Source organism: Schistocerca gregaria, chromosome 1 (genome assembly GCF_023897955.1).
Source record: "Schistocerca gregaria isolate iqSchGreg1 chromosome 1, iqSchGreg1.2, whole genome shotgun sequence".
Lineage (NCBI taxonomy): Eukaryota > Metazoa > Arthropoda > Insecta > Orthoptera > Acrididae > Schistocerca > Schistocerca gregaria.
Window position 1 is genome coordinate 1,059,410,905 of NC_064920.1, and position 11,666 is coordinate 1,059,422,570.

An 11,666-nucleotide genomic window follows, 5' to 3' on the forward strand; every position below is an offset into this window, starting at 1 on the left:
ATAATTATTGTAAATAGAAATCACAGGTCCTTCTAACAACTGTAAAGACCCAGCATTCATTCACAAGGTTGTTGAACTGTGCAGAAATCAATAACAGAAGATAGGCAACTTTATCTAAACTTAGAAAATTATGGCAGACTAACTGTTAAAAGGGCTTTGTGATATAAATTGAAAGCAACAGGGTTTTATGAATCTTCCTTAACACTCTGAGGACTGGGCAGCTACGGTGTGGCTCAACTGGTTTATACTGCACATTTTTGCAGTTATTCTGAATTTTATTTATGTGGTGCTACTGTGTGTAACTTAGATCAATTTACTGCATTTCAAAGATGGGTCCTTCATCTATACAAAGCTGCCAAGGAACATAGACGCCCATTAGTGAAAACTTTTTTATGCTGAAATGAAAATGTGTTGTTTTCACAACAACATAATGTTTTTCGTCTTTACTTCACTAAATAGAAATAAGATTAGAATCTGTTGGTACTAAAAACAAAACTGTTTGAAAGTATGGCTTCCTTTACTTGATTACATTTGCTTTTGTATGAAAAATATTGAAGCACTCTGGAAAACAAAAGTCTTACATCACACTCTCCGCAATAGTAACTGGTACCTCTCCTTGCCATTTTGCCAATTCTTGCCTTGGTTCTTTCAGCACAAACTTTGCACCTCCTCTGAGGCCATTTGGACTTTACTGAAGCTGGATTCAATTTAGGGAAAAGTCTTCCACTGGGTGTATTTACCACCTTTGTTTTGAAAGCCTCTGCCAATTCATAATGAATTCAACTAGATATTTGTTAGTAGGCTTCATCTTTTTGTATAATACATACGAATTTCTGACCACCACTTTATTTGCATCCTCTCAAAAGGGTATAGCCATTAGCTGGTCACTGTGGTCTACACCAACAGTGTTTTTATTGTACTCCAAAATACAACCAGGTTTCATTTTCTCGGTAATTCCTAAATTCGTTCTAACACTGACATTAGATGCTGTCATTTTGTGTTTTGTTGTCAAAATAAATACATACCTACTGTCTTTCCATACATACCTACTGTCTTTCCATCTTCCAAACAGCATATGGTCTTGTCTACAAAATGGAAGTCCCACCCCCCTCTTCCCCCTGTCTCTGGGCTATTAGATCTTTAGCTAGTCCTTTTTCACTGTTGTACCCACTGCCTTAGTTTTGTTTTTCCACAAATGATCGAGTAGATCAGGGCTAGTGTAAAATCAATTCATGGCCTTTACTATAGTAACTTTCATACAGTCTGTTTACTACATGCAAAATGTCATCATTAGCATTTACCTGACTACCATGACATATTTCACAATTCAAAATGAATCAACTTTCACTTAACATACAAAATTATGCCATACATGTTAGGCTTATTTTTCAAGTAGACCCTGAAACTAAATCTCTGCAAAAAGGGCAAATTCCTTTATTCATAGAAAGAGACTTCCACATGGGAAAAATATATTAAAAACAAAGATTCCAAGACTTACCAAGCGGGAAAGCGCCGGCAGACAGGCACATGAACAAAACACACAAACACACACACAGAATTACTAGCTTTCGCAACCGATGGTTGCTTCTTCAGGAAGGAGAGGGAAAGCGAAAGGATGTGGGTTTTAAGGGAGAGGGTAAGGAGTCATTCCAATCCCGGGAGCGGAAAGACTTCCCTTAGGGGAAAAAAAGGACAGGTGTACACTCGCGAACACACACACACACACACACACACACACACACACACACACACACACACACACACATATCCATCCGCACATACACAGACACAAGCAGACATATTTAAAGGCCACCTGTAGGAGGATGCTATGTACAGCCGGTGTGGATGTGGGAGAGGAAAGATTGAGGACTTTGATTTGGGATAGGAGTTGACGGGTGTGTTCATTGGCCGAGTCGATGTATAGGTGAAGGATTAGGTGGGTGAGGGCTATGGATTGTGCTGTTTGAAACTGGTATAAGGACTGATGGAAAGAAGGATTGCAGCCAGAGATGGGAACTTTAAGTGTGAGGCCTTTGGGAGTAATGCCAAATGTCAGACAAGCCTGAGTAAATAAAATATGGGAGCGTAATCTGGCTAGGGTGAAGGCATGTTTGCGGAGGGAATGTAAATAAAATTTAATGGGGTCGTTGTAGGGATGTTGTGAGGTTGACATGGTATTAGTAGGTGGAAAGGGTAATAGGTTAAAGTGAAAGTAAATAGAGATTTATATAGGGAGAGATAAAGGTGTGAAAAAAGTCGAAAAAGTGTTGGTTTGAGATGAGCTATGTTGATCATGTGCAGAACTTAGGTTGGTGAACAACAATGGGTGCAAAGGTTGGGTAGTTATGTTGTCTCCAGAAGGCCAATATGTCTGCCTTTAAATATGTCTGCTTGTGTCTGTGTACGTGCGGATGGATATGTGTGTGTGTGTGTGTGTGTGTGTGTGTGTGTGTGTGTGTGTGTGTGTGTGCGAGTGTACACCTGTCCTTTTTTTCCCCTAAGGGAAGTCTTTCCGCTCCCGGGATTGGAATGACTCCTTACCCTCTCCCTTAAAACCCACATCCTTTCGTCTTTCCCTCTCCTTCCTGAAGAAGCAACCATCGGTTGCGAAAGCTAGTAATTCTGTGTGTGTGTTTGTGTGTTTTGTTCATGTGCCTGTCTGCCGGCTCCTGCTTGGTAAGTCTTGGAATCTTTGAAATAAACATTCAATTATCTACGTGATGTAGCATTTGCAGAACTTATAGAAAATAATCTCTTGATAAACTCCTTCCTGCAAAGTAGGTCTGTAATATGGGATTCGTAGACCTATAGTTTGTTAACTTCGGTTTTGTAGCAGGGCACATACACTATGTGATCACAAGTATCTCGACATCAGGATGAAAACGGCTTACAAGTTTGTGGTGCCCTCCATCGGTAATACTGGAATTCAATATGGTGTTGGCCCACCCTTAGCCTTGATGACAGCTTCCACTCTCACAGGCCTGCATTCAGTCAGGTCCTGGAAGGTTTCTTGTGGAATGGCAGCTCATTCTTCATGGAGTGCTGCACTGAGGAGAGGTATCGATGTCGGTCAGTGAGGCCTGGCACGAAGTCGGCATTTCAGAACATCTCAAAGGTATTCTATAGGATTCATGTCAGGACTCTGTGCAGGCCAGTCCATTACACGGATGTTGTCATCGTGTAACTACTCTGCCACAGGCAGTGCTTTATGAACAGGTGCTTGATTGTGTTGAAGGATGCAATTGCCATCTCCGAATTGCTCTTCAACAAGGGAAGCAAGAAGGTGCTTAAAACATCAATGAAGGCCTGTGCTGTGATAGTGCCACGCAAAGCAACAAGGGGTGCAAGCCCCCTCCATTGAAAAACACGACCAAACGATAACACCACCACCTCCGAATTTTACTATTGGCACTACACATGCTGGCAGATGACATTCACTGGGCATTTGCCATACCCACCCTGCCATCGGATCACCACATTGTGTACCGTGATTCGTCACTCCACATAACATTTTTCCACTGTTCAATCATTCAACATTTATGCTCCTTACACCAAGCGAGGTGTCATTTGGCATTTACCGGCGTGATGTGTGGCTTATGAGCAGCCGCTCGATAGTGAAATCCAAGTTTTCTCACCTCCCGCCTAACTGTCATAGTACTTGCAGTGGATCCTGATGCAGTTTGGATTTCCTGTGTGATGGTCTGCATAGATGTCTGCCTATTACACATTATATAACCATCTTCAACTGTTGGCGGTCTCTGTCAGTCAACACCTGTACGGCTTTTGTGCTGTATGTGTCCCTTCACATTTCCACTTCACTGACACATCAGAAACAGTGGACCTAGGGATGTTTAGGAGTGTGCAAATCTCACGTACAGACTTATGACACAAGTGACACCCAATCACCTGACCACGTTCGAAGTCTGTGAGTTCTGTGGAGCGTCCCATTCTGCTCTGTCAGCACCCCATTCTGCTCTCTCACAATGTCTAATGACTACTGAGGTTGCTGATATGGTGTACCTGGCAGTAGGTAGCAGCACGATGCACCTAATATGAAAAATGTAAGTTTTTGGGGATGTCCAGATACTTTTGATCATGTGGTGTATGTAAAATCGCACCAAAAAACTTATACAGTTGACTAAGTTTCACAGTACTCCACTAATGCCAAATTGAGTATGGCATCAGGTTCCCTGTTGCAGTTAGCTTGTCAATAGTGGTTCGTCTCTCTTTTATCATCTCCAACAGTTCTTCATCAAAGAAGTAGGCGAAAATATTAAACAAAGACAAGTTTTTGCCAATTTGAATTTGAATTGCATGCAGTTCTTCAAAAACTGGAAGCTGCAGAATGATAGTGTCATCATCTGTCCACTGCCCAGTCGAAAGAGGCTGATTGATAGGTTGAGACAGAGGGATCTAGAAAACATAATTCTTATGAAACATAACTAGCTCTTTACTCACACAAAGTGTTGAGTGCTATTGCCAAGGGATTTCAAATTGATTACATATTTCTAGATTTCCAGATGGCTTTTGACACTGCACCTCCCTAGCGATTAGTAGTCAAATTGCATGTTTATGGAACATCATTTCAGTTTTGTGAGTGGATTCGTGATTTCCTGTTAGAGGGGTCACAGTTTGTGGTAACTGATGAAAAATCATTGAGTAAAACAGAAGTCCCCAACGTAATGTCACAGGCCCTCCGCTGTACCTTAAACAACATAGAAGACAATCTGAGCAGCTGTCTTAGGTGGTTTGCAGATGAACTGTCATTTATCATATATTAAAATCATTATAAGGTCAATACAAATTGCAAAATGATTTAGAGAAGACATCAGTACAGTGCAAAAATTGGCAATTGACCCTAAATAATGAAAAGTGTGAGGTCATCCACAAGAGTGCTAAAGGTAATCCATTAAACTTTGGTTACATGATAAATCAGTCACATCTATGGCCGTAAATTCAAAAATACCTAGGAATTTCAATTGCAAACAACTTAAATTGGAAAAAAACACACAGGAAATGTTGTGGAGAAGGTGAAACCAAAGACAGTGTTTTATTGGCAGAACTCTTAGATGATGCAACACGTCTGCTAAAGACACTGCCTACACTAGGCTTGTTTGTCCTCTTCTGGAGTACTGGTGCACGGTGTGGGATACTTACCAGATAGGATTCATAGAGTATATCGAGAAAGTTCAAAGAACAGAATGTTTTGTATTATAGAAAGGTAGGGGAGACTGTCACTGACATGATACAAGATTTGGGGTGGACATCATTGAACAAAGGCATTTTTCATTGCGGTGGAATCTTCTCATGAAATTTCAATCCTCAGCTATCTCCTCCAAATGCAAAAATATTTTGTTAACGCCGACCTACACAGGGACAGGGACAAATGATCATCATAATAAAATAAGTGAAATCAGAGCACCTACGGAAAGGTATAGGTGTTTGATTTTTCTGCGCACTATTCAGGTTTATTGTAAAGGTGGTTTGACGAACCTTTTGACAGGCACTTAAGTGTGATTTATAGAGTATTCATGAAGATGAAAATAATGTAGCTGTAGAACCCTGATACAGCATAAAAATCAGCAGTTTCATCTTGAGGGCTCACTGACACTTCACCATCAGAAATTCCTTCTTCTTCTAAAATATAAATCATAAAAAATTAGCTTTGTTGAGTTCAACTGACAGTACATACAGTTACAGAAAAAAATATAGTGAAACACATAGCTTACCATTACTGCCTTCAAAACCAGAAATTTGTTCATCGAGCTCTGAACCACTATTTTTCAACAAAAACTCTATCCCATCATCATGTACGGCCGCCTTGAAGACAAAGTGTGAAGCTGACAACAGAGGCAACAATTGAGGCATTATGCTTGCTTGTGACCTTCTGAATCGCTGTGTGTGGCAACAAGATGAATCGGCATGCCACGAAACAAGTAACTTTCCTTTCTCGCCAAAATGAGGGGCAGGTGCGGTATTTTCTCACGGTAGTGTAAATGTAGTAGAATACCATTACACAGACAACAGACATTAAACAAATGTTGGAATAAATTTAAAAAACTGAGAAATGGCTGATGTAGGTCCTGTATTGCTCAACTTTTGGAGTAAATTCATGCGACGGAGGGGGTACATTGCTCGTCTCCAAAGTGTTAATAAACATTTTATCTTGCAAATACACTTCTCAGGTTTTCTGCTGGATCGTATTGTGTAAATTACACATGTCATCAATGCAACTGCTCGACATCTTCAGGTGGTAATAGTTGCTGCAGCCATTGCTCCAAGGTGCCTTGCAGCAGTGGATGCAGCAACTACTGCCACCTGAAGATGTCAAGCGGTTGTATCAATGAACTATTGTGTGATTTACACAGTAACATTTGGCGGCAAACCTGAGAAGTGTATTTGCAACTGATCCACTGGGAAAGCATGAAAACTCACAATATTCTGTCTTGTTTACACTTGGACAAGTAGGGGCTAAGCTAGCCTCAGTAACACCCTTAGACATTTCCAGCCCTTCCAGACAGCTGGTAAAACAGTCTTTTAGCAAATAGTGTTACTGGCTTCCATGTTTAAATAAACTATACAAAGTTTCCTTCAATGCTGTACCTTCGACAGTGAGCATTGGGGTCTCTCTGCTCTCCAGCAGCACTGTCACCTGTTTCCTTCTGGCTAATTCCAACTCATCGAGCTACAATCCGCATTGCGTGACTCCAGCTCAAAACCAAGTTCCCTCATTGCCTTCACAGCTCTTGTACCACAACATATGTTTTTATCCTCTTCCCTCTTTTGATTGGTTGTCATAGTTACACTCTTCCATCCTATCCCACTGCTTTGCATGCTCTTCCCAGATGAATTTCCCAGTATAACTGTGGTCCGGAACCACAGCTATCACTGTTAACAGGAAACTAACACTTAGCAGATGACGACACACATCCATCCTGTGTCTGAGAAATAGCCTCACAGTTCCCAGAGCTGCTATGGTTCCATAACTACCCCAGCTGTCACATAGGTACGGTGACAAATATATGCGAGAATAAGTTAAATCTGCTGTGTCGAGCATTCCCAGAGTACTTGCCCCTGAGCGTGAGGATGTCTGGCCTCCCTGCTTCCCAAGGATGCAGTACTACATTTCTCTTACTTGCTATTTTGCCAGAACTTGTTATCCAGGGGGAGATTCCCTTTGCGTTCAAGGTAGCTGGCTTCTCACTTTCCAGTGTGACCAGCATGGAACTTAACTATATTTCTAGACCAAAGACTAGAGTAGACTAGATGAGAGGTCACAGATTACAAGGACACCACCTGATAACACCAGTGGTAGCAGCTGTCCTTTTTTTAGATCTGAAGATAACACTATTTGACAGAAATCGGTGATAACAGTTAAATAAAAAAAAAAAAAAAAGGATGTAGAACATGATTCAGCAGAAATAGGTGCTAACTGTTAAATAAAAACAAGATGTAGACTGTGTTCTTCATAAAATAAAATGAAATCATTAATTTCTCCTGTGACACAATGCCAACTTAATTTATTGCCTAACATGTACTGAGACAACTAAAACAATATTTCATTGATATCAGTGCCATCTCTGTGCCAGTTGGATATCTTCTCGCCGTAATATTGTACATATATTTTTACATGTTTGTAATACAGCAATTTAAAGTTCTTTGAACTGTAAAATTCAGGAATTAAAAGTACTTTCAAACTTCCAGTTATACTACTATTTGTTACTAAAGTTGTTTTCTTCTATTGCAGTTTAAGATGGGACACCCGGCAGCTGCTTCACGCTTCGGGGGATAGACGCACTTCATTTTCTGCATCATTCTTTCATAGCTCTTGCATTAATGTTCTTGTCAGTAGTGTTCTTACAAGGCCTGTGTTACACTCCTGAACAAGAAAAGCTTATGTCATTCCTAAAGAAGAAGTAGTAATTTGGACTGGAATTTTGATACTTTACTCATTGAATTAATCTTTTTACTTTTCATATTAGTGCGAACAGAATTGACATTATACACTCGTGTAAGAATTTCCTCACAAATAAAGTATTTTTTGAACATGAGCCCAAGGTATACAGAATTACACCATGATCAGATTGAATAAAGGTGCATTAGTTTTGACCTTTAACATATTTAGAGAGGAGTGAAATGTAATATAATGTTACACCTCTTTCTTTCCCCCATCAAGTTCAGCATTTTTGTCTCAATAACCCACATATTGTAAATTTTATAACTTTTAACAGGCACTGAAGTATTTTTTAAATGCCATACACAGCAAAACATAAATGTAAACTTGCAAAATATTTTTGAGAAGTTTTTCCTACTTATTTTTGCATCTCATAATCATACAATTATTTCTTTCACTGCAAAAAAATATCACTGTTAAAATGTTAGGGATATGGCTGCTTTTGTATCCAATCAGAAAAAGCATAGCTGACAAAATGTAATAATTATACAATGCAGCTACTTTAGTTGATGGTACCAAAAAAAGGAAAAAAAAAATCGATGAAGTATGAAATAAGTACTCAACATTTTTGCTTCTCAATAACACCAGAAACAACAAAGAAAAAGTAGCCAGTCCTGCTCTATATGCGAATGTATAGTTCATGTGCTTGCTAACATTTTAATTAGTGTTGTTCAACAAACTGTGTTAAAACTGGTAATTGTAAAGCAGTAGAATGATTGGCTAACTATGGCATGTATAAATTGGAGAAATAAATAAACTGAGATGTAGATTGATTTATACTTTATTATCATATAAAAATGAAATATAAACCTGTGAAAGTAGACTACTTACCTAATAAACAAACACTAGTTGATAGCAATACTGAAAATTAAATGTGGGTTGTAAGTTTTGAGCTTTACACACCTTCAAGAAGTAAAAGGCTCATAGAGAATGAAAGAGAAATGTAATTAGCTTTTACAAAAACAGTCAGATAAAAACATTTTTGGTACAAATCACTTATTGGTACTGGTTTTCAAAATATCCACCTCATAAGTTAAGACATTTTGCCTGTCTCTGAACCAATTCCATGACATGCATACCACAAGACTAACTGTGCGGGAATGTTATTACATATTTCTTCCCCCGCCCATGTAAACAACACTTACCATCAGGATCCTGCAATAATGTTGCTCGAATTCCACATAATATACCCTGAAGCATGAAAGAAGCTGGCATAGTCATGCATATTCAAATACAGAGATATGTAAACAGGTAGAATATGGCAGTGTGGTCGGCAATGCCTATATAACAAGTGTCTGGCGCAGTTGTTATATTAGTTACTGCTGCTACAGTAGTAGTTTATCAAGATTTAAGTGAGTTTGAATGTGGTGTTATAGTTGGCGCATGAGTGATGGGACATAGGAATCCCAGAGATAGCAATGAAGTGGGGATTTTCCATACAAGCATTTCATGAGTGTACTGTGAATATCAGGAATCCAGTAAAACATCAAATCACTGACATTGTTGCGGCCAGAAAGAGATCCTGCAAGAACAGGACCAACGACGACCGAAGAGAATCATTCAACATGCACCATCAACAAGTGACAGCGTGCGAACCATTCAACGAAACATCATCAATATGGGCTTTTGGAGTCGAAGGCCCACTCGTGTACCCTTGATGACTCCACGACAAAATTCTTTATGCCTCGCCTGGGCATATCAACACCAACATTGGGCTGCTGATGACTGGAAACATGTTGCCTAGTCAGACAAGTCTTGTTCCAAATTTTATCGCGTGGATGGTGGTGGAGACTCTTTACTGGTGCGGGGCATGTGCATTGGAGTGATATGGGACCCCTGATACGTCTAGATACTAATCTGGTAGGTGAAGCGTACATAAGCATCCTATCTGATACCTGCGTCCATTCATGTCCATTGTGCATTCTGATGGACTGGGCAATTCCAGAAGGACAATGCAACACCTCACACGACCAGAATTGCTACAGAATGGCTCTAGGAAACTCTTGTGAGTTTAAACACTTCTGCTAGCCAACAAACTCCCCAGACACAAACATTATTGAGCATATCTGGGATGTCTTGCAACGTGTTATTCAGAAGAATCTCCACCCCCTTGTACTCTTCAGAATTTATGGATGGCCCTGCAGGATTCATGGTATCAATTCCCTCCAGGACTACTTCAGACATTAGTTGAGTCCATGCCACGTCGTGCTGCAGCACTTCTATGTGCTCACAGGGGCCATACAAGATATTATGCAGGTGTACCAGTTTCTTCGGCCCTTCAGTGTATTATCCCTCATATGCCAAAACCAGAACTAGGCAAAAATGATATTCTGTCTTATGTGCACAGGCAAGTTTCATTTTTCATAATCTTTGTTATGGCAAAGCCTCACGTGTTGCTGTGAGAGAATAAGAAAAAATGTAAGGTCCAATATCACAAAAGTTTAAAAGAAGCAGATTTTTCTTAGGTCACAACAAATGTGGCACAGTCATGACTTTGGTATATTGCCGACTCCTACTGTATAAACTCAGAACAGCTAATATGTTAGATTCATGCTTTTGCCCCGCCATTGAATGCCTTTAAATTGTTGTGAAAGCATATATGTGTTACATATATCATGACTAATTTTCTTATGAGCAATAACAATAGTTTATTTTCTCATTACTTACATCTCTTTATGTGTATCAATGCACATGAAAGCACTTCAGCTGTTCACTTGTGTGTTCAGCTCATTACAAATGAAAATACAAGGACAGTAGATTGGATTCATGTAACAGAACAGTGAGTGCAGGCCATGTTACTTGCTGTGCATCAGAATAAATCCACACTTGTGAGTGTTACTTCAGATGATGCAGTCCACTGTATCAAGATATAAAATGCTTTCAAGACTGCTGAAAGTTCATACCAATTATGTTAATTTTTTTTTTAATTGCAAATCCCATCAAAAAGAGAACAAAAGGTCGCTCAACAATGAATACACAAAACACCCTATGGCTTTTCTCTCGGATAAGGAAAGTGTTTGCCTTGATTTTATTATGTCTGCCTTAGCTGAGACAAGAGATATTGTGAGAAGTGTTACTTCAAAATGCTATGATATAATGATAAACACAGATGTGCAGGCAGTGGTAACATTAAACACTGGCAGTGTGTGGTGATGATAGTATAGTTGAGCACAGGTTAAGTTATCCATTCACTGAATGATGCTTCTGTTGACAGAAGTCATCAAAAAGGTATCTTCATTCAAACTTGTACATTTTGGTAATGTATGACAACTATAAAGCAAAATGTAAAAAGGAAGGTTTCTAACCAGCATCCTTTCAAAAGATAAGCTAATATGGTAACACCTTGATAATTCAGCATGCTCGGGGATCTGTTAGTGCTGGATTATCAAATATCTTGTATTATCAAGGTCATTTTTAAAAATCTGGTTTAGTTTTAATGAACAAAAACAAGCAATTCTTAATTTTTGGTGGACGTCGCACATTTGCCATCTGCCGTTTTAAGCACACTTTTGTTCAGTATGGAGCAGATATTCACTGTGCATACAAACTCTTTACTAAGCTGTAGACGACATGCTGCATAGACCAGAAAACAGCCCTCCAACCCCTCATTGGTCACTTCCGTCAAAGGGAGAACTTAGATGGCCACGCTTTCCAATGCTAGTCATGTTGAGCATTCGTTTGAGCAGTTTCTTTTTCCGCTCCTAAGAGGCAA

General features: G+C 39.5%; 1 protein-coding gene across 2 annotated transcripts in view; it reads left to right on the forward strand.

Moving 5' to 3' along the window:
- The window catches only part of LOC126281211 (uncharacterized), a 127,213-nt gene extending 118,486 nt beyond the window's left edge, over positions 1–8,727 (forward strand). For both annotated transcript variants that reach the window (XR_007551232.1, XM_049979957.1), the window contains one exon: positions 7,748–8,727. Coding sequence is in view for 1 of the 2 variants with exons in the window: in XM_049979957.1 (XP_049835914.1) it covers positions 7,748–7,752 (5 nt within the window). In the remaining variant the exon portion in view is untranslated. The remainder of the gene's footprint in view (positions 1–7,747) is intronic.
- Positions 8,728–11,666: the final 2,939 nt, after the last annotated feature.